Genomic DNA, 21,762 nt, shown 5'->3' with positions numbered 1-21,762 from the left:
CATGGGGACGCGTGGGGAGCAGAGCGGGGAGGCGCACCGGGGACGCCAGCTGGCGCTAACCCCCCTGCTGCTGACCACTCAGGGAAACAGACCAAGACTGAAGAATCCAAAAAGCAGCACATTTATTTGGGGCTCTATTGGGAGAGCCCCCAGTTTCATTCCCCTTGGTCATCACCAGTTACATGACGGCAGAACCTGGGCCAGCTGAGGCCCTGTGGTCCCTGGCTCCTGGCCCTGTGCCCTCCTCAGCCTGCAGTCTGTGTCAGAGGTAGAGGGGGCACCTCCAGGGGGTACCAGAGCTGGGCAGGCGCACAGGCCAGGTGCAGGAAGAGCAGGGAGCAGAGGATGTATTTCATGAGTCCTGTCGTGGCTTCACTTGCTGCCCGCCATGATCTTGAGGTACTGCAGGGCACGGCGTGCAGCCTCGCCACGGGCTGCCTCCCTGGTGGCTGCAGAGCCATGACACACGGTGGCTGGCTGTGTGGACAGCTCCACCAGGCACTGGCACAGCCCACTCAGGCTCAACTCCTCTGGAGACCGAGAGAGAAGAGGGAGGCAGTGTTGGGCAGGAAGGCAGCACCGGGGCAGGTCCATGTCACTGTCATGCCCTCCGGAGCCCTCATTCCCATCCATACTTGCTCTGGTCTAGTCCCCACCGGCCCCCGGCCCCCGACTAGCCATACCAATATCCAGGTAGCTGACATGGAAGGCCTGCTCCTCAGAGAGCTCACTGAGCACACTGCAGCAGGCAGGGCCCAGAGCGCCCAAGGAGCCCAGGGAGCAGCTGCGGAGGGACAGGATCTTCTCTCCCACAGAATTCCGCAGAGAATCCCAGGTGCAGCCCGGGCCCCGGTTCCGAAGTCCATCTAGGCGGGAGCCCACACCCTGACAAGACAGGGAGGGGGAAGGATGCAGCCAGGGGCTCTGAAACCAGGCCCTGAAGAGACATTCTATGCCCAAGGAGAGAAAAGCCCAAAGAATGCTTCCTCCTGTTTGCCTCCCACCTGCCAGTCAATCCCTGGATTGTCTGGTCTCTAAGTTGTGTCTGACTCTTCTGCAACCCCACAGACTGTAGCCCACTAGGCTCCTCTGTCCATGGAATTTTTCAGGCAAAAATACTGGAGTGGGTTGCCATTTCCTCCTCCAGGGGATCTTCCTGATCCAGGGATCGAACCCGTGTCTCCTGCTTGGCAGGCAGATTCTTTACCACTGAGCCACCTGGGAAGCCCAATCCCTGTGTGGCCCCTTCTAACTACTAGACTGTGGACCAGATGGTCAGGCAGCCTTTCTTATTCCAATAACAGAAGCCTACAGGTCCCTTGCCCTAGGCCAGCTCCCTCCCCCAAAGCACTCACCACGCAGGCCTACAGCTGAGGCTGAAAGGGGGCCCACGGGTCCCTGTGTCCAGAAGGAAAATGGGCAGAAGGCGGCCTGGGGCCCAGGAGGCTCACTTCCAAGTCAAAGACCTGAGTCCTCAGTGCCCTGCCCTGGCATGGAGGATGGAGCACGGGGCATGGCCCACAAGCCACTCACAATGGAAAAGTGATCGTCTTCGGGCTCTGCCTCGTTCCCGTCCCGGGCATCCAGAGGCACTGTGTGCACTCGAAGCAGCATTTTGGCCGCTGCGTTACGCTTTGCCAGCTTTTTGGACGTGCCACTGCCTGCACAGGGGAGAGGGCTGCTGAATTATGGCTCCCAATAGACCCGTTGCTTCCACCCAGCTTAAACTTGGGCTGAGGGTCCCCTCAGTGGCTGTCAATTGAAAAGGGGAGCTCAGGACCTGCCAGGCACCCGGGAACCTGGCTGGCCAGAAGAGAAAGGCAAGAAAGGGTGCAAGGAAGCAGCAGCCAAGCTGGGGTCTCAGCCAGGAGTGCAGAGAGAAGCTGGGAGCGGCCCCTGGCCAGGGCTGGAGTGCTGCGGGGTAGTCACTACAAGCACTCCCCTCCGCCCAGTTACCAATCTCAATGAAACGCTCCACTCGGCAGGTCATAGTAAACTCTTTGCGGTGGGCTGGCCCAGACTCCTGGGTCACCGTGTACTCAGGCAACCGCCAGCCTTTCTGCACCACCAGCTCCTTGGAAGGGAGAAACAAGGGCGCGCAAGAGTGTGAGAGAGGAGTCCTCACATCCTCCCGGCTCCCGTCCTGGGAGTCTCAGGTTCCACGTTAGAGGAGGAGTAAAGGGAGGTGGGTGGGAAAAGCCCTCAGAACAGGGTACCCGCCCCCAATCAGCTTCCGCCACAGCCCCGGGGACAAGCAAAGGCAGGCAGGCAGGCAGGAATGGGAAACGAGGATGCGGCGCACCTGCAGAGCACCAACCGGGTTGCACTCAGACTGCTGAGGAGAGACTGGGGGCTGCACCTCCATGGGGGAGCTCCTGAAGGAAAAAGGGCCCGGGGCCAAAGCTGAGGGGGCTGGCTCCTTCTGCAGCTGCCCAGGAGTCCTCCGCCCTGCTCTTGTTTTCCCCACTGCCAGCTCCCTGCTCCCCACCAGGCAGGCAGCTGTCTCTCCAAACATCAAGACCGCCTCCCACCCCCTCCCCCCGACGAGGTCTCCTCCAGATCCCAGGCTCATTTCGATTTTCTGGAACACTTGATCACCACCTAGACAGGACAGTGGAGAGGAGGGTATATCCAGTCCCCAGAAGCACCTGATGGGACTCAAACACAGGACCATCATGCGGCCAATTCAGAAGAAAATGGGACCAGCAAGACCTTTAGTGTGGTCAAATACCATCCACATGGTACTGCCAAATTATAAATTACCTCCTGTCTCAAGAGCTTACCAGCTGGTGCAAATTCTTCAAACTCTGGTCCCCAACTATTCCATCCTCTGTTCACTCTCAGACTTCCTCATGCCTGACCAGCCTGGGTCTAAGGGCTGGGAGGCCGGGAGCCAGGACCCCTTTCCACCCTCCTCAGGCAGTCAGGAGAGACAAGATACCTGGTTGGGACAGCAGATGGAACGGGAGTAGCAGCCGCCGCAGCTGTAAAAACCGGCACGTCCTCAGGCAGTGAAGAGTCTAGGGGAGAAAAAGAACTTCCCGAGGGGAAGGGGGCCTTTGATTCACACCCACATGGGGTGGTGGTGGGGAATAAAAGGTGGGGGACCCAGGTCCTCCTGACCTGCCCTCCCCTAAGAAAATCTCTTCCCACTGAAGCCAAAAACTCAGGGAAGCTCAACCACCAGTTCCACCTGAGATCTTCTGGTGTCAAACACTTGATCAAAAATACTAAGAAAAGTGGGAGGGGTGTTTCTTCCTACCCAAGAACCGTGGGAGCAACCAACGCCAACCTGAGTGCGGAAGGGGGAACAACATCTTGCTGGAGAGGAGAAGTATGTTGGGGAGCAACCCCCTCCAGCCTCAGCCTCCACCCCTCTCCCTCTCCAGGCCCAACCTGGGACCCAAACCACAGCCACAACCCCACACTGCGGCTGGCCACTGCCTCCCAGCATCCCTCACAGCAGCAGGAGCCCTGGAAACATCCTGCTCAGGTTTCAGGGGAAGCTCTCAGGAAGCAGCCACGTCAAGGCAGTACAGTGTCACCAAGCGAAGCCTATGGGGCAGAGGGGCTGACGCAGGGGCCTGGGTTCCTGACAGAGCCTCTAGGATCCTCGGCCGTTCCTCCCTCACCTGCTGTCCTCCAGGGCTGGCTCCAGCATGCTCCCCCCTTTGAGGTGTTTGAGGGCCACCTCAGCTGCCTTGTGCTTGGCTGCTTTCTTGCTGGGGCCCTGACCTGAGAGAGGGGGTGTGGGCAATACTGGAGGTCACTAGAAGGATGGAAGAGAAACCAGCATCCCACAGCCTCTCTCCTCACAACCAGAGGGAATCAACCAAGCCCCATCTCACCAACCTCCCCTTGCCCAACGCTGAAAGTGTTACTCTAACTGCTGGAAGGAAGGGCCCTTATCTTTCCACAAGTTCCCCAAATCAAGTCATGCCAGGTAGAATTATCCTTGAGGTTAGCCATCTGGAAGTTTTTGCTCTGCCTTACTTTCCTCTGGGGAGCACTTTCTTTCAATAGAGATTGCTGGAAAAATAGTAAAAGTGTAGGCTCGAGTCAAAGCCTGGTTCTGCCATCTACTAGGCATGTGGTCTCACCCCAGCCATTGAATCTCTCTCTTGGTTTCCTCGCATTCAACATGAAAATACTACCACCTACATCACTGGATTCGACCAAGGTTTAAGATTAAGTTGAATTTGATTAAGCACCTGGAACAGAGTCCAGCACAGCAGGCACTCACTCCCCCAAATGCTGCACTGAGATTTCGATTTAATCTCCTTTTTCCTCTAGGATGACAACGATCTGCCCGATCACTGTGCCAGTCCTGCTTGCTCCTCTAACTCTCCTAAGTCCTACGTACCTCCTCACAGACCTGTTCTCCCAATCCAGTCAGTGATTTTTCCCCTAAAATTTCTCCTTCCCTTACTGGTCTTGGAGAAGAGGACCGTGAAGAGACTCCAAGCAATAAAGCCAATGGGGCCCTGTGAATGCACACCCCAGCCAGGCTGCCCAAGCCTTCCTCACCAGTGCAGCTGGTGTCGCCAACGGTGACCCGGAAGGTGAAATTAGGCTGGTGGGCTTGGCCCTCGGCTTTGAGAAGGTCGTACACGGGCGTCTTCCCTATTCTGGTCCCATACTCCTGCAGAAGGCTGATCGGGGTCTTGCCCGGGTTGGCTGCCAGCATTTGCTCTATACTGGGGGGAGGGGCACAGACCCTTCATCACATCTCCCCTCTCTGCACCCACCTGGCCAAGCACTGCCATTATCAGACCCATGCACACTATGGGGGACACTGGGTCCAGGAAACCTCAGGCAGCCACTGGCTGGGGTCAAAGTGGAGTAGAGGTGCAGGCTGGGAAAGCAGGGTCCACTGCCCCAGGGCAAGCAGGGAAAGCACTGTTCCTGTCTCAGTTAGGGCGGGGGATCCTGTACCCCAGTGCAGGTTGGAAGTGCATGTCCCCTGACACAGTGCAGGCCAGGAACCCAGTACCCACCAAATGCACTGAATGTCGGGGGCATAAAGCCCAGTGCCCCAGTGCAGTCTGGGAACCGGGCCAACCCCCAACTAGCTAAAGCTGGAGGCAGTGGCCACTGCCGGGGTGCATGCCGGGAACCACGGCCCACTACCCCAGTGCTTGCCGGGAACAACCCTCAGGCCAGGTGCATGCTGGGGCCGCGCCGCTACTCTCTCCGCACCGCGGCAAGCTCTGCGCCCTGCAGGGATCGGTACCAGGCGGCTCACCTGGGCAGCCCGCAGCCCGTGGTAGTGCCGGAGCCTTGCTCCTCTTCACTCATTCCCTCCTCCGTCCCCGCAGGCGCCACCGTGACTGCAGCCTCCACGCGCCCCAATACACCGCCGACGAGCTAGGGCCGGGGCCAAGCCCCAAGTCGCAGCCGGTCGGGCCCGCCGCGGGGCATGCTGGGATATGGAGTCCCCCGCCCACCGGACTCTATGAGCCTCCATCAGGAGGGGAGCTATCCGCCCCACAACCCTCCGCGTGGTTCGTTCAGGCAGGCAGCACCGCCTTCTGGGAGGAGTGGACCCTTCCACTGTCGCTTCCCGAGTTGAGGGTGGTTTTTTGTTTTTTTATTTTTAACAACGTCCCGCCTCCTTCCTTCCGCGTCTCCTCGCCCCGGGCTGGGACTCGGGGCATGCGTACCAGCAGAGTGGAAGTGGCTGGGGGCGGGGCAGTAAGGGCGAACTCAAGCCTAGGAAGGTGGGGAGGGATACTTCGGGTACCAAGAAAACTACAGAACCCAGGAGCTCGCGCGCCATCATTGTCGCAGCTGGGAGGCAGCATGCGCGAAAAGTTTCGCGGCATAATTGGCTAGTCCCAATTTTGCGTGCTCGCTCCAGGTGGATTGCGATTGGTTACCTCATCTAAAGGGGCGGTGACAAAGGAAGAGTCAACCCTCTTGACCCCGCCTCTTTCTTGAGAAAAGGTTGTGATTGGCCCAGGTGAGAGGCCGCTGTCGGTTGCTGACTCTTTGCAGTCTAGGAGGGTGGGCCCTGCCTGGACGCGGGAGGCGACTATTCCCTGCCCCTCTGAGCTGGGGCAGTTGTAAATCCTGGTGCACCTCAGTCTCAGTTCGCCCTCAGCCTTTGGCCTAATCCTCTGGCGCTCGGGCCTTCGTCTTATAGAACCTGCTTCTTTTTCCTGTGTTGTCCTTCACCACCCTTCTCATTAATTCTGCAGGCTGTCGATTTCCGCTTATTTTCTAAAGCCTTTTTAAAATGGACCTACACCTTTTCCCCTTACACCACGAGATACCTCCGGGGCCTGAGAATCAAGCTATAAGGGACAAGATAAGAAGGACTAAGGCACATAGTGGTCTTAATTCCCTCTGCCATGTGTCCCGGGTCTCAGCTCAAGAGAGGGCAAGAGAGAATTCTGGCCTCTTAAGATTAATCGACTAATCTGTGCGGAACAGAACCCGTATTTTTGGGTCCCAGAGTTCCATTTTCTCCTCGCCAAAGTCTCAGCCACTAGCGTGAAAGATGTAGGGAAATTTTTGTGACCTTGGAGAGAAAGAAATAACGAAAAATGTCTGACTCTAATGAGGCTTCTGGGAATGGGTCAGAGACGAGATGGGCTTGCTCCGTGTGGGGCTAGAGGTCCGATGGAATCTTGGAATAAAAACGAGGGGTCATCCAGGAACACTGGAAAGGGACGGGGCGTTGAGCTGAGTGGATTCCAATTGGTGGACCCGGAGTGGTGGCAATTAGGGAAAAGAAGACAGGCAAGATCGTTTGACAGGGGGAGCGATGCAAGAGCGCTGAGCGGAGGAGGGGGTTCCCATCTGAGGGGTTGCTGTTTCAAGGTATAGGAGGGAGCTTATAAGACCGGTCATAGGGCTTAAGGTCGGGGGTGGGATCGCTCCAGGTCACCGCCAGCAGGGAGGTGCGAGGACCAGACGGGCCAGGGACTAGCCTGGAGCGTGCCGGATGGCAGCAACGGGCTCCTTTAAGAGGCCGTGGCTCCAGCGCAGCATCCCCCGCTCAGGGCGTGTCCGTCCCGGGGGGCCTGGGGCGGGGGCCTCGGAAGGAGCGGGAGTTCAAGCCGTGTGAGGACTGGGTTTGGGGTCGGGGAGTGGGGGGAGAAAGCTGGAACTGACACACCCGTGCACCCGGACACCTCACGAGCATCGCCTGTGACGGCGCCCCTGGTCCGGTCGAGGGCAGTGGGGGGAGGCGGGAAGGAGGAGGAGAAGGAGGAGGAGGCGGGAGCAGCATCCGGAGCCGAGCTGCAGCAGCGCCGCCTTTTGTGCTGCGGCCGCGGAGCCCCCGAGGTGAGAGCCGGGCCGAGTTGTGGAGGGTGGGGGGCAGGGTTGGGTCTGGGTCCTGGGATCCAGGTCCCAGGGAGGGTCGGGACGCAAGATGTGGCGGGGTGTGGGGAGGGTGGCGCGGGGATGCTGAGACGGGATGGAGGAACTGGGGACCTGGACCCGCCGCCTGTGGGGATGGGAAGGAGGGGAGCCGAGCCGAGGGACGCCGCGGCCCAGCTTGGAGGCGAAGGGCCTCCAAAGCTGGAAAGGAATGTATGGGGTGGGGGTAGGGGGATGACTGGGGGACAGACTTAAAGGACAGCGGGCAAGAGAACATCTTCCTCTCCTCCCACTCACCCTCAGGAAGAGGGAAAAGGAAGGAGGAGGAGGAAGAGTTTCGGCCCCACAGGGAAGGAGAGGAAGGACAAGGCCTCATAGGCCCCTCACTCCCCCTCCCCACCCCTTGCGCGCACAGGCACACTTTGCAGGCTGGACCTGAGGATTATAGGCAGACAGCACCTGTTCCTGGATGCCCAGGTGATGGTCATCTTCCCCTCCCCCATCCATATATGGCTTTCTCCCTTCTCCATCTCTCCATCTGCTCTGGCTCCTCTAACCCATTTCCCCAGCCCAGGCCTTTCATGAACCTCCTCCCTTTTCCCTACACACTCTTTAAACTCCTTGGCCTAAAAATAAGCAAGAATCCTTTCCACAGAGTTAAAACTCCTCTAACCATGGCCTTGGCTAAGGGGTCAGAGTGTGCATGACAATGGAAGGAAATAGTGGGGTGTCCCTTAGAACTGAAGGAAAAGTCCCACCGTTAGCTCCGTCTTGGGAGGAGAGTGGGTCAGGGCCTTAGGAAGGGGTGCACACGAGGTCTCTCCTGCACTCAGGGTCCTCTCAAGCCACAGTCAGTGCCTCCCTCTAAACACCATTTCCCTTCCAGCTCACAGAATGGACACCATGGCTTTGAGAGCTCTGCTTTTTCAGCCAGAGGGTCATACCTAGGGAAGGCAAGTAGCAGGGATTCAGGAAGGAAAGGACTTGAGTAAAAGCCCTGGGTCTTCCTGTCCAGACACTGAAGTTTCTCTGAAGCTTTAGGGCCTGCTCTGTCCTATCTCACACTTAAAAGTGGAAAAAAATTCTGCCCTCTCCAGCCGGGCAGCCCATCCACTCACTCACTATAGGGACTACGGGATGCTGGGAAGACCAATGGTGTGAGACACTAACTCCAGCACTTGTGAAAACAAGCAACTAAATATCCACCCTGTAATTCAACCCAGTTACGGGCAGGAGAGTCAAGAAGTTTACATAAAAAAGTGGCTCAGGACTTCTTGGGTGTCCTTCCAGCTAAGGAAGTCAGAACCCGTCTAAAATCCAACTGCTGTTTGTAGGCTCCTCCCCGAGAGGTGATGATGTGTTACTCTGGCTTTGCCAGGAAGAGGACCCTAAATTCTAGTACCCACTACATGGACTCGCCCTGTGACTTAGCACAGGCAGTCCCACCTTGCCCTGCTGGGCTGGGAGAAAGAAAGGATTAGGGAATCAACCCTTTCAGGAGTCCCTGTTGGGGCAGAACAGAGGACAGTGTGGAAATGACACCAGCAGGGGACACAGGAGCTTCACGATGGCTGGCCACAGACACTGGTCTGTCTGCTTCATTTGCTCCCAGAAGAACTAGGGGCAGCTGTGTGTTGGGGAAAGGTGATGAGGAGGCAGGGGCGCTTACTCCAGAGTAGACTAAGGATCTTTCTCTGGTTCCTTCTCTCCTTACTCCCTTTTCTATCCCCTGTGTTTACCCAACTCTCTCTCCATTTGTACCTTCCCCGCTGCCTCTTGCTATGAGGAGGCAGACAGGGGAAAGAAGGGAAGGGACACTGTTTATAAAAACCTACTGCTGCTTCTTAGGTCCTTTCCATATGCTAATGTTTATAGGGAGCTTCCTGTATGCCAGGTAACAGGCCCACAAACTTTATTTGGATTATCTCAATACCACTCATAACAATACTGAGAGGTAGTGTGATCATCATCTCTATTTTAGGGATGAGGAAACTGAAACTTAAAGAAGTTAAGTAATCTGTTCAAAATCAAAAAATCAGTGGCCAAAGAGTTTAGGATTTGAATCCAGGTGTGTCTGACCCAGAGCCTGTGTTCTCACCCTCGTAATAGCTTGCATTGCCACCGTGTGAATTAGTGAGTCCCCATTTAGAGATGAAGAAACTGAGGTTTGTTAAGTCTCAGGCAGGGACTCTGCAGGTGGTCCAGTGGTCAAGACTCCATGCTCCCAATACAGGAGGCACAAGTTCAATCCCTGGTCAGGAAACTAAGATCCCACATGCCTCATGTCACGCGGCCAAAAAAAAGTCTCGTAGTCCAGGTCACCCAGCTGGAGACTGCGGTCAAGAGCAGAGACAGGCCCTCAACCAGGCCACTCTGCTTCTCAGGTCATCCATGCTCCCTCCCTATCTTACTGTCCAAGGCTGGGTGACAGAAATCAATAAAAGGCATTCTGTAATTTTCATTTCTTCTTTTTCAACTTAAAATAGGTTTTTAAATTTCTTAATAAAAATACCCACAATTCCATCTACTTAGCAATGGTTATACATTGGTATCTGTCCTTCCATATCTTTTTCAATAGCACCCGGCTCAGGAACAATTTGTTAAAAATACACAGAACTTCTTCCAGGCCCACCTGAAGTCCTGAGTAGCAGGGACCCCTATGAGCCACCATACCTTGCTATTTGCCTCCCCTTCCCCTCACATCTTAACGGTAGGGCTGAGGGGTGATCCTGGGCCACGAGAACCATGGGGTGACGACAGGGTGCAGAGAAGGAGGCCTTCCCCCTCAGTTCAGAGGAGGTGGGATATAAGGATTTGCAGAGGAAGGACGGGGGGCCTCTAAGCACACCACTGCCATTGGGACCTGAAAACAAGTTGTGTCCTGGGGAAATAGGTTGGAGACCCAAGTCTCCCTTCTGACCAGAGAGAAGAGACGGCCTCTCCAGACTCCAGAATCTACAAAGACCTGGTGTCCAGCCAACCAGAAAGACAAAGCCAGGAGCCCGGCACTGTGCTCATGGCATTCCCTACATCATCTTACTTAGCCCTCACTACCCCATAAGGTAGGGGTGGGAATCTCAGAGGGATTATGGTCCTTAAACTAATTCGTGGCAAAACCAAGGTTCTAGTTCTGATCTCTCCAAATCCAAAGCTGGTTCCTTTTTTCCTAAGCAGTACTGCCCCCTCCCAGCCCTTTCAGTACCCACTCTACTGGAAGAAGTGGTGCTAGCTAGAGGTTTAGGGGCTGGACCTGTGTGAGGCTGGGGGCCTGGAGTTAGGGGTGATCTCCAGTTTTACCCTGGCTCTCAGGGGAAAGCATTCCCCCCTCAGGAGGACATAACAGACAAGCTACAGTTCTTTCCAGCTGAGAATAACCCTGGGGCCAGGACCCTTGGCCAGGAGGGGTTAGAGTCCTTTATTCTCTCAGGATCTCAAATCCTGCACTGAGATCATTCCCAGTCCCATGTCTTGGGGCTCCTTTCCCTGGGAAGACATTCCTTACACCCCCACTCAAGAGAGATGGGGAATCTTCCTCCCTTTCCTGAGTGCAAAACAGAGTCCAAGACAGTGGCGAGGGCTCATTATGGGAGCCCAAGACTTAGACAGATGGCCTGGCCTCTCAACTGAACCCCCAAGACAGCCAGACAAGCAGCCTGGCGTTGACATTCTGCTGTTAAACAGGAGGGAGAGAGAAAGGACTTAAAGGCTTACCTTGCCACAGGCCTCCAGCCTTTTAGGCAGGAGAACCAAGGTTGGGGGGGGGGCGGGTACTTCCTGCCCCCACAGTACCATCAGCAAACAGAGAATCTGGTACCTGAAACTGATCTGGCCCCCCCCCCCCCGCCCCGGGTGCTCACAGAGCCTCTTTTGCATAATTTACGGGCCACTCTGCCCCATACCCAATCTGAAGCAGAATTCTGCACTGTGAGCATTTGATAAACATGGGTGACAGAATGACTGACAGGTCCACCCGCTCCCATCACATCCCAGCCCTTCCCCCACACTCTGCATAATTGATGGCCAGGGAGACAGCTCCCCTCCCCCCGGGTGACCGGGTGTCTGGGCCAGGGGCTCCTAGCCGTGATATCCCCCTCCAAAGCCTCGGCGCCAGGGCCCAGCTGGGGGGCAGTGGGACACAGCTGGCAGGTCAGAGATAAAGGACACAGAGAGGGTGTGCACGGGGAGAGAGGAATCTCTCCTTCACTAGAATTCCCTGGGGCCTCAGCTCTGCCACCTCCACTCCCCTCAGCACACACACGCACGTGCACACCACACTCACTCCTTCAGGTCAATCTGGAAGAGCTGTCATTAGCCTGAGAACCTGGAAAGGGTGGGTTGAGCCTGGCTGGGTTCTCTCCCTTTTCTTTGGTCCCATCCACTACTTCTTCAGCTTCTTCCGCTGCCCGAAAAGACAAACAGGTGAAATGGCTTCTCTCGCTCCCCAGCTGCCGGCCCTGGATACAGGAGGGGCCCCTGGGGAGACCTGGGCAGCTGGAGGGAAGATTGGCTTCAAGTGTCATGGATCGTGTCACCCTCTCTATGCCTAAGCCTCCTGGTTGCCAAACACCAGATGAAGGCTGAAAAATTCCTTTACAAAGCCAGGTGTTGTACCTACTCAGAACTCAGCTTCTAAATAGGAAAGGAATCAGGGAGGGCACAGATCTCCTGTTTTTCAATCCCCTTTCATTCAGCTCCTTTTTCCGTGTCCTTTGCTTCCCAAATCAGTTTTTCAGTCCATCCTTCTTAGGACTGCCTCTCCCAGTGTTTCACGCTCTTCTGTTTCTCAGCTAGACAGGCCCTCCTTTTCTGGTCTGCCTTTCGCCCTTTCTCCTGTCCAGTCTCCCAGTTTTCCCATTTCCTGCTTTCTCTATGGCACCGCACCCCCAATGCCGACCCAAGTCCGCTCTCTTCACCACAGCTCTCCCTCCGCTGCACTCGGGGACGGGGATGAACATGGGGAAGACGGGACGCAGACGCGGTGGGGTGGCTGGGGTCAGTGGTCCCTGCCTGCGAGCCCGCAACCAGCACGTGGGCCAGCCCAGGTCAGGGGCGGGGCCCTGGCGCGGCCCCACCCCCGCGGTCGCCGCTCACGTGACTCCGGGCTAATCTTGTCCCGGTGACTTCACGCGCCGCCTCGGGTCCAGTCGTCATGGTTACGCCGCAGCGCCCAGCGCTTCCCCCAACCCGCTGCGTCCCCTCCCGGACCCCCTCCTCTCACGGCCGGGCCCCCGCCCCGCCCCCAGCTCCGCTCCACGTGACGGCCAGGAAGGAGGTCGGGAAGGGGGAGGGGGCGCTGGGGCCGTAACCCCTTCGTCTCCGCTGCGAACCGCCCTCACTCTGGCTTCTAGCTGTCTGAGCGCCCCGGTCCCGCCAGCCCTCCCCGCAGACCCGCCCGGGCGGAGTGCCGGGAGCCCCAGCCTTCGTTCTCAGCGGCCCCAAAGGGGCGGTCGGCTTGAGGGGGCACAGGCAAAAGCCCTCGGGTCCTCCAGCGGACGTTCTCCAGCGAATTGGCCTGTCGTTTGTCTTACTATGTGCATCTCACTCCTTGAAGCCCCCGTTATCTCGCAGGATATGTTGGGGGTCCGGAGGCTGGGATTTCATCTTTCTGAGCCTCGGTTTTCTCAAGAGTGTAAAGAGACCTATAATAATACCTCCTTCCCTGGAGAGTTCTGAGGAGTGAGGGAGCTAATGCTTGCGTAGAGTACATGTGGTCCTTAGGACGATCCTCGGATGCAAAGAACAGTGGTTGCACCTAACTGGGCACCTTCATGCGCTCTGGATGCTGTTGGAAGCCCTGGGATCCCGTGTGGCGTCGTCACTCTCAGGAGTACAGGCTCTCAAAGGACGCCCGACCGTACTGTGCCTCCAGGATGATGGGAGCCATCATGCAGGAAGCACAGCTCAGACGGGACATTAACTCAGAGCATGGGGAGGGGGGGGGCACTTCCAGGATGAAGTGAAACTTGGAGGACAACAGATGGTGTGTGAGAAGCGCCTTCCAGACTGAGAACGACTGGGCACTGAGCTGGAGCCTCATCCTAGCTGAAGTACTTAGGACAGGTTATTTAAGACCTGTAATACCTCTGTTAAATGAGAGTAACTTAGACGCCTAACTTAAGAGATTTTAGGATTAAATAAGCTAATGGACCTATAACAGAGGCTAATATAGGCGGCGGCTTTCCATAAGTGTGAGCCATTCTCATTAGGTGCCCTGGCCCAAACACCTGATGAAGCTTGGGAACAGGCTCAGTTCAGTAGGGCCTGGGTACAAACAGCAATGGAAGATGAGGCTGGGGAGGGGCCAAGAGCATGGAGGTGAGGCTACAGGACCAAGGAGGGGCTACTAGAGGGTTTGAAGAAAAGGGGAGCTCCAAAAGGCCAATTTGTGCTTTAGAAAGATCCTTCTAAAGGGTGGGTGGAGAATGGGGTGGAGGGGGATCTTGGAAGAACTTGGAGACCATTCAAGGGGCAGTTGTCCTAGGTCACGTGACAGCTACTGAGGCCTGGATTAAGGCAGTAGTGTGGAATAGAGGAGAAACTAGTAAGGCATTGGTTCTGGTCTTTACTGATGTGCCAGGCGTAAGTATCACCTCAGGTGCTTGTTAAACACTTAGGTATTTGAGAGGCCTGGAAATTGTTAAAAGAGCTGAGCCCATCAGAGGTGCCAGGCCTCTCTGTGCATACATCCCCACCCAGGGAGTCCTTTTTATTGTAGATTCCTGCCACCCCTCTCCAGTAGTGACTCAGAAGCTCCGGTGCAAGGGGTCAAGGAGGGACCCTACTATACTGAGTAGTGTTAGAGAGGCATTTTGGCCTCCGAAATCCCTACCTCTCAGAATCTGGTAACTAGTAAGATGTGGTGGGAGATGGGAGATGAGATGACTTCTGTCAGGCTGAAAAATCTGCTGTGCCTGAACGATAGCTAGTCTGTCCTTTTGTGCAGTTGGAGAAATCAAGGCTCAGATACAGCTTGGCTGAGGTCAGCTATCAATTGGGACAAATCTCCACTGATTGGAAAGCTAGGTAGTAGAAGACAGAGTAATGAAGAGGAAAGGAGATAGGCCCTTCTCTAAGTGAGCCCTGAGGGAGCAGCTGGACTAATGGGAGGGATAAGGTGGGTGGATGGTGGAGAGGGGGGACCCAGCGAGCTGGCTACACAGCCTGCCCTGACAGCTTCTGCCTCCTCCTTGGACAGTTCTACCTTTTTCCCTCTGTGTCTGTGCTGGGCACAGAGCTGATCAGCTGTCGCTTGGATCAGCCCAGGTGTGTAGCTGTGAGCACCTGAGAGACCCAGATGTGAGCCTTGAGTGTGCCTTAGGATAAGACTCTCAGCAGGATCACGTATCAAGTACATGAGTGTGAGGCCCCGGTGTATCACATGCACGCAGGAGGGGTGGAGATGTCATTGAGAGTGCCTGAGGGCAGAGTCTGAGCAGTGTCATCTGTCTTTGCTTCAGTGCGAGGGAGGCCTGCATGTTACTGTTAACATGTGTAAGATTGAGACTCAAAGTAAAAGTTGTGTATCTGAAAGACCCTAATACAACACTCGTGTGCATGTGAGCCTCAAGTGAAAGAAACATGTTTTCCAGAGGTGAATTACAGCACTCTTACAGGGAGAAGGGATCTAGTCTGTTACCATACTTGAGATTGGGATATACTTCCCCAGTATCTACCTGAGCAGGGCTGTTAGCTGTATCCGCCTGAGAGTGATACTTAGGTATGTTGCCTATATACCTGAGTAAGGAAAACTCCGGGAGTTGGTGATGGACAGGGAGGCCTGGCGTGTTGTGATCCATGGGGTCGCAAAGAGTCGGACACGACTGAGCGACTGAACTGAACCGAACTGAAGGAAGACTTATGTTACTAATAGATGCTAGAGAGGAAGCCTGTGTATCAGGTTCCCCAAGATGGGTCCCAGCTGAAACTTGGAGGAAGGTGGGTACCTGAAGCTAAAATACGTGTTACTTCTAAGAGTGTTCTTGTGTGCCCAGCTCCCCAACTTGTGCCTCTGCCTCTATGTACCTGAGCTGGGCACCTGTGGCTTTGACAGCTCCTCCCTCTTTTTCCACAGGGCCCACCGCTTACCACCACACTGGGGCCCAGAGGCCATGGCCTGCCTCCATGAGACCCGCACACCCTCCCCTTCCTTTGGGGGTTTCGTGTCCACCCTAAGCGAGGCATCCATGCGCAAGCTGGACCCAGACACTTCCGACTGCACCCCCGAGAAGGACCTGACGCCTACCCAGTGTGTACTCCGAGACGTAGTGCCGCTCGGGGGTCAGGGCGGGGGCGGGCCCAGCCCCTCCCCAGGTGGAGAGCCGCCCCCTGAGCCTTTTGCCAACAGTGTCCTGCAGCTCCACGAGCAGGATGCAGGGGGCCCAGGGGGAGCCACTGGGTCCCCTGAGAGTCGGGCGTCCAGGGTCCGAGCGGATGAGGTACGGCTCCAGTGCCAGAGCGGCAGCGGCTTCCTGGAGGGCCTCTTCGGCTGCCTGCGCCCTGTCTGGACCATGATCGGCAAAGCCTACTCCACGGAGCACAAGCAGCAGCAGGAAGGTAGGCTGTGTCCATAAGGGGGCCCTTTCCCGTCTCCCTGAGCCCGAGATGTGTTTGGACAGCCGCACCAAAGTCGCCTGATGACCCTTTCACCCCCCAGAGCCCAGCCCCCGCCCCTTATTTGTCCATCAGCCGCTGAGTCCCCAGCTTTATTTTAGGCCACCTCTTCATTTCCTCCTGTCCCCTCAAATCTAACCTTCTTGGCCTATTTTAGCTGCTTTTCTACCTCACCCTCTTTGAGTCATTTCAGCCAACCCCAGGCTTTCCCCTGTGCCTGACCACCCCAAGGCCCTGAGTGTGGCTCTCTGAGCCTATGGCACTGTGCCTCCTGTCCACAGACCTTTGGGAGGTCCCCTTTGAGGAAATCCTGGACCTGCAGTGGGTGGGCTCAGGGGCCCAGGGCGCCGTCTTCCTGGGGCGCTTCCATGGGGAGGAGGTGGCTGTGAAGAAGGTGCGGGACCTGAAAGAAACTGACATCAAGCACCTGCGAAAGCTGAAGCACCCAAACATCATCACCTTCAAGTAAGGTCCAGGGCAGGGGCCGTGGTACTCTCCCCTCAGCGCACTCTTCTGAGGGCAGAGACCTACTTGGGTAGCAAGGGATCTTCCTGAAGTGGGTATCAAAATGGCACAGTTGGGAAGGGGGTACCAGGTGTGAATCACGGGGCTGTTGGGATGGCTGAGGCCTTCATCCCACTGTGTTCGGCCCCCAGGGGTGTGTGCACCCAGGCTCCCTGCTACTGCATCCTCATGGAGTTCTGCGCCCAGGGCCAGCTGTACGAGGTGCTGCGGGCTGGCCGCCCCGTCACGCCCTCCTTGCTGGTTGACTGGTCCATGGGCATCGCCGGCGGCATGAACTACCTGCACCTGCACAAGATTATCCATCGGGACCTCAAGTCCCCCAAGTGAGTAAGCGAGCGAGCAGGGAGACGCGCCTGTGCAGTCTCCCGTAGGTGTCCCCACCCAGGGCAGTGTGGCCATCTCCCTGCTTTCAGACCCTGTCCTAAAGTCCACATGGCCATGTCAGAAACCCTTCCCAAGTGACAGCCCTATCTTGAGAGGGCTGTGGTAAGCCCTCCATTTCCGGGTGTCCCAAACGACTTCAAACAGTAAGAGTTGCTGCAGCTAGAGGAGGCGCGTGGAGGGGCGCGGACCCCAGCTGACTACACTCTTTACCAGCATGCTAATCACCTACGACGATGTGGTGAAGATCTCCGATTTTGGCACTTCCAAGGAGCTGAGTGACAAGAGCACCAAGATGTCCTTTGCAGGGACAGTAGCCTGGATGGCCCCTGAAGTGATCCGCAACGAACCTGTGTCTGAGAAGGTTGACATCTGGTGAGGGCCAGGTTGAGGACTGAGGGTGGCAGGTGGCCAGCGGTGGGTGGGGAGAGGGTTGTTCCAGGGCCTGAGTGCAAGTGAGATGAGCCTGCAGTGAGCAGGGCCTCTGGAGGAGGGCCTCCTCCAAAGTGCTGTCCCCTCTCATCCCTAGGTCCTTTGGCGTGGTGCTGTGGGAGCTGCTGACTGGTGAGATCCCCTACAAAGACGTAGATTCCTCAGCCATCATCTGGGGTGTGGGAAGCAACAGTCTCCATCTACCTGTGCCCTCCAGCTGCCCAGACGGCTTCAAAATCCTGCTTCGCCAGTGCTGGTAAGGACCACCTGGGAAGCAAGGGAGTATGGATGATGGTTAGCCAGCACCCAGGATCCGGGCATCCAGGCCCAGAATCCTCAACAGGGAAAGGGGAACCGGGCTCCCAGATACGGCTCTCCAAGACCCTAGGATTCAGAGTATGGATCAGGGGCGCTAGGATAAAGAACTGAGAGGAGCTGGGGAGACCAGTAGTCTGCAGGGGTGTGTGTGACCTGTTTCCTTATCTGCAAAATAGGGACAGCAGCATCTGATAGAGAGGGTGCTTATGAAGCGCCAGTGCAGGCCCAGCACAGCCGCCGAGCACGGCTGGCTGGACCTCAAGTAGACTGCCTCAGGACACTCCCTGGAAGGCCAGGGCCCTGCATCCTTGTTTGGAACCTAGACCGTGGAGGAAGGTGGGAGATTTCTAATTTTTCACTAAGCCATTTCCCAAAGTGTTTTTTTAATGGAGTTACTCAAAAAGGTTTGTTTTGGCAAACAAGTTGCAAGGTAGGATTAAATAGGTTTCCTTACTGCAGGACTTTGAGGTACTACAGACAGCTTGTAACATGTCCTGGCTAGTTGACCAGGGAATCCTTTTGTCACAGCAAACATTCTAGGGTTGGATTCTCCAGGACCAGGACACACTTCGGGAAAGGGTGCTCTAATTCCTTCCTGAAATGCCTCTCTCCCCCACAAACTTTATTCCATCTAGGAACAGCAAACCACGAAACCGCCCATCATTCCGACAGATCCTGCTGCATCTGGACATTGCCTCAGCCGACGTACTCTCCACACCCCAGGAGACTTACTTTAAGTCCCAGGTGTGCTGTGGAGAGGAAGATGAATGCCCCGGCTCCCTCTCTTTGCAGAGATAATGATACCCTTTGAGGGGAGGCTGGGAAGAAGGGTGGCTGGGGATGGGTAGATCAGCTCTTGAAGGGCTGGGACCTGTCTTGGTTGATCCCGTGCCCCAATCCTTTTTGCTCCCACACACCACAGTCTGCAGCAGCGCAGGCACCTACAGGTGTGACAGGTAAAGGGATGTCCCTCACTGCGAAATGTCTCTCCACCCCCAGGCAGAGTGGCGTGAAGAGGTAAAGCTGCATTTTGAAAAAATTAAGTCAGAAGGGACCTGTCTGCACCGCCTAGAAGAGGAGCTGGTGATGCGGAGGAGGGAGGAGCTCAGGTGCGTGCCGTGTTTGGCAAGGTGACCTCACCAACTGCAGGGCCGGTAGAGTGGTTCCCAGAGACTGGGATAAATGATGGCAGCAGGTGAAGCCAGCTCACCTCTCAACACTTCTACCCATTTCAGACATGCCCTGGACATTAGGGAGCACTATGAGCGGAAACTGGAGAGAGCCAACAACCTGTACATGGAACTTAATGCCCTTATGTTGCAGCTGGAGCTGAAGGAACGGGAGCTACTCAGGTAACCACACACGCCCTCACCTCAAGCACCAATTCCCATCTTCTAAAGCTGTACCTGACTCCCAGAGTCTACTGAGCCTTGGCCCAGCTCCCTGGTCACATGCCTAAGGCGTTTTGTCTTTAGGAGGGAGCAAGCTTTAGAGCGGCGGTGTCCAGGTCTGCTGAAGTCACACCCTTCCCGGGGCCTGCTGCACGGGAACACAATGGAGAAACTAATCAAGAAGAGGAATGTCCCACAGAAACTGTCGCCCCACAGCAAAAGGTAGGACCAACCAGAGTTGACAAGTGCCACAGTTCCAGAATGGCAAGGGGGTGCTGGAGAGACAGGTGTAGGGCTCAAGAATGCCAGGATAGACGATACTTAGGTGGGAGAGAGGTACCTTTTACTGCCTAAGTAATGTGTTAAATCTCCAACTTGCACTTTCCCTCTCCCACCAGGCCAGATATCCTCAAGACTGAGTCTTTGCTACCCAAACTAGATGCAGCCCTGAGTGGGGTGGGGCTTCCTGGGTGTGCTAAGGGCCCCCCCTCACCAGGACGGAGTCGCCGTGGCAAGACTCGTCACCGCAAGGCCAGCGCCAAGGGCAGCTGTGGGGACCTGCCTGGGCTTCGTGCAGCCGTGCCACCCCATGAACCTGGGGGACCAGGAAGCCCCGTGGGGCTAGGCGGGGGACCCTCAGCCTGGGAAGCCTGCCCTCCAGCCCTCCGCGGGCTCCACCATGATCTCCTGCTCCGAAAGATGTCTTCATCATCGCCAGATCTGCTGTCAGCAGCATTGGGAGCCCGGGGCCGGGGGGCTACGGGGGGAGCTGGGGATCCTGGCTCACCACCTCCAGCCCGGGGAGACACGCCCCCAAGCGAGGGCTCAGCACCTGGCTCCACCAGCCCGGATTCACCAGGGGGAGCCAAAGGGGAGCCGCCTCCACCAGTAGGACCTGGTGACAGTGTAGGGCTGCTGGGAACTGGAAGGGAAGGGACGGCGGGACGGGGAGGAAGCCGGGCTGGGTCCCAGCACTTGACCCCAGCCGCACTGCTGTACAGGGCTGCCGTCACCCGAAGTCAGGTAAAGTACGATGCTGCCTGACCTCTTCCCCTTCCCTTCTCCCCAGTGTAGCTCCCACCTTCCGTTCTTTTTCTCAAGCCATTCTAACACTTTATATAACCGTTTCCTTATCCTGAGTTCTTGACCTCTTTCCTCCTCTGACCAGTCCACTCATCTTTCCTGCAGAAACGTGGCATCTCATCAGAGGAAGAGGAAGGAGAGGTGGACAGTGAAGTGGAACTGACCTCAAGCCAGAGGTGAGTGATGGAATTAGGAGGTAATGGCATTCTTCGCTTTCCACTGCAAGGTGTAGTCAAGCTGTGACCCTGGTTGTTCCCACAAACAGGTGGCCTCAGGGCCTGAAAATGCGCCAGTCACTATCTACCTTCAGCTCAGAGAATCCATCAGATGGGGAGGAGGGCACAGCTAGTGAGCCTTCCCCCAGCGGCACACCTGAAGTCGGCAGTACCAACACAGATGAGCGGCCGGATGAACGGTCTGATGACATGTGCTCGCAGGGCTCAGAAATCCCACTGGACCCACCAGCTTCTGAGGTGGTTACTGGCCCAGAACCCAGCTCCTTGCCCGTCCCACACCACGACCTACTCAGAGGGGAGCAGGTACGTCACACCAACCAGGTACCGACCAGGGAGGAGACAGCCTGATCATTTGAGGGCCACTGGGTTGACAGATGCACAGGCCAGAGAGAGAGGTACTTAGCCTCTGTCACTCTGTAGCTGAAGCTGTTCCCTCCCATACTGAAGAGCAGATATTCACCTGATCGACTCTGGGAGGTTTAGAGTACTTAGTAAGGTTGCTTGCATGCTACCTATAAATTGCAACCAGGGGGAAATCCTGACAGTCTGGTGCCTTGGAGAATGGCCTGAACCACTGAAATTTAGAGACAGTAAAATCACTAACTTGTTACTACAAAGATCTCAGTGAAGGATTCTGAAGCAATCTATTTGCCAAGAGACGCCGAGTCTCACCTCACTGTCTTCTGCCTCACAGGGCCCTCCCAACTCTGAGGACTCAGACTGTGACAGCGCTGAACTGGACGCCAACAGCGGTGAAGCCTTGCGGCCCCCGCCTCCCTCCCTCCACGAGAGCCACCCTCGTCCCTGTACATAGAGAGAGATTTATATAAGTAATATATATGCGCCACATAATCAATACAGACAGGGCTGTCCCAGCCTTAAGTTGGGCTCAAGGGAGACTGACCCCTAACCAAGTCACCTGATAAACTCTAGGGACACTGGCAGCTGTGGGAATGAAGGATAAATACTGCCCTAGAGATATGGTTAAGGGCAAACTGGCCCCTTCCTGCTTCACCCCCATGAGTTAAACCAGTGGTGAGGCAACATGAAAGCCCAACTTGCCTATGTTCCTTTACTTTTTCTACCCAACCCCTAAGGAGCAGGAAAGGGAGCCATTTAGACTGCACTTTTTTTTGTTTTCTGTTTACTCTGTTTACACATTTTGCACTTGGGAGGAGGGAGGCTAAGGCTGGGTCCTCCCCTCTGAGGTTTCTCAGGTGGCAATGTAATTTCTTTGTCCCTCCATTTCTCTGCCCAAGCCCTGGCTTAGGGCCTAGGGGAGGCCAGGAGATTGTGAAAGCATGTGATGGCTCAGGCTGAAGAACTGGGGTATTGTTTTAAGTCCCTACTTTTATCTTGGTGCCTGACTGGGGTGGGGACTGTCATATTGTAACCCCTGTGAAAAACCTTGAAATATAACCACTCCATGCAGGCCCAGCTGTTGAGGGTTTTCTTGG

The 21,762-nt window shown here is 56.0% G+C and overlaps 2 protein-coding genes across 8 annotated transcripts; one reads left to right on the top strand and one right to left on the bottom strand.

Annotated features, from left to right (window-relative positions):
- Positions 1 to 98: 98 nt before the first annotated feature.
- TARBP2 (TARBP2 subunit of RISC loading complex) lies at positions 99 to 5,557 on the bottom strand. 4 transcript variants are annotated; one of them, XM_025284293.2, is made up of 9 exons: positions 5,246 to 5,557; positions 4,528 to 4,692; positions 3,633 to 3,735; positions 2,942 to 3,037; positions 2,303 to 2,375; positions 1,957 to 2,074; positions 1,534 to 1,661; positions 684 to 885; positions 99 to 530 (listed from the first exon to the last, which is right to left on the bottom strand). In XM_025284293.2, the coding sequence occupies exons 2-9, from the start codon at positions 4,685 to 4,687 to the stop codon at positions 373 to 375; spliced, it is 1,038 nt and encodes a 345-aa protein (XP_025140078.1). In that variant the 5' UTR covers positions 4,688 to 4,692; positions 5,246 to 5,557; the 3' UTR covers positions 99 to 372. The 4 variants fall into 4 exon arrangements, with proteins under 4 accessions (XP_025140078.1, XP_006047555.1, XP_006047556.1 ...); XM_006047493.3 differs by having other exon boundaries at positions 4,528 to 4,697; positions 5,246 to 5,554; XM_006047494.3 differs by lacking the exon at positions 5,246 to 5,557 and adding an exon at positions 4,998 to 5,144 and having other exon boundaries at positions 4,528 to 4,697.
- A 1,603-nt stretch (positions 5,558 to 7,160) lies between these two features.
- On the top strand, positions 7,161 to 21,742 carry MAP3K12 (mitogen-activated protein kinase kinase kinase 12). Of its 4 annotated transcripts, none has more exons than XM_025284252.2 (15): positions 7,166 to 7,293; positions 7,745 to 7,806; positions 15,401 to 15,882; positions 16,221 to 16,404; positions 16,596 to 16,787; positions 17,062 to 17,220; positions 17,375 to 17,533; positions 18,231 to 18,339; positions 18,595 to 18,704; positions 18,831 to 18,947; positions 19,071 to 19,208; positions 19,385 to 20,009; positions 20,175 to 20,245; positions 20,335 to 20,608; positions 21,000 to 21,742. In XM_025284252.2, exons 2-15 carry the CDS (start codon positions 7,799 to 7,801, stop codon positions 21,117 to 21,119), a joined length of 2,748 nt encoding a protein of 915 aa, XP_025140037.1. In that variant the 5' UTR covers positions 7,166 to 7,293; positions 7,745 to 7,798; the 3' UTR covers positions 21,120 to 21,742. The 4 variants fall into 4 exon arrangements, with proteins under 4 accessions (XP_006047536.1, XP_025140037.1, XP_006047533.1 ...); XM_006047473.3 differs by lacking the exons at positions 7,166 to 7,293; positions 7,745 to 7,806 and adding an exon at positions 12,635 to 15,264 and having other exon boundaries at positions 15,401 to 15,574; positions 15,674 to 15,882; XM_006047474.3 differs by lacking the exon at positions 7,745 to 7,806 and having other exon boundaries at positions 7,161 to 7,293.
- Positions 21,743 to 21,762: the final 20 nt, after the last annotated feature.

This window comes from Bubalus bubalis, chromosome 4, assembly GCF_019923935.1.
Source record: "Bubalus bubalis isolate 160015118507 breed Murrah chromosome 4, NDDB_SH_1, whole genome shotgun sequence".
Taxonomy (NCBI): Eukaryota; Metazoa; Chordata; class Mammalia; order Artiodactyla; family Bovidae; genus Bubalus; species Bubalus bubalis.
The sequence above is the reverse complement of the archived record's forward strand: the minus strand, read 5'-3'. Positions and strand labels throughout refer to the sequence as shown.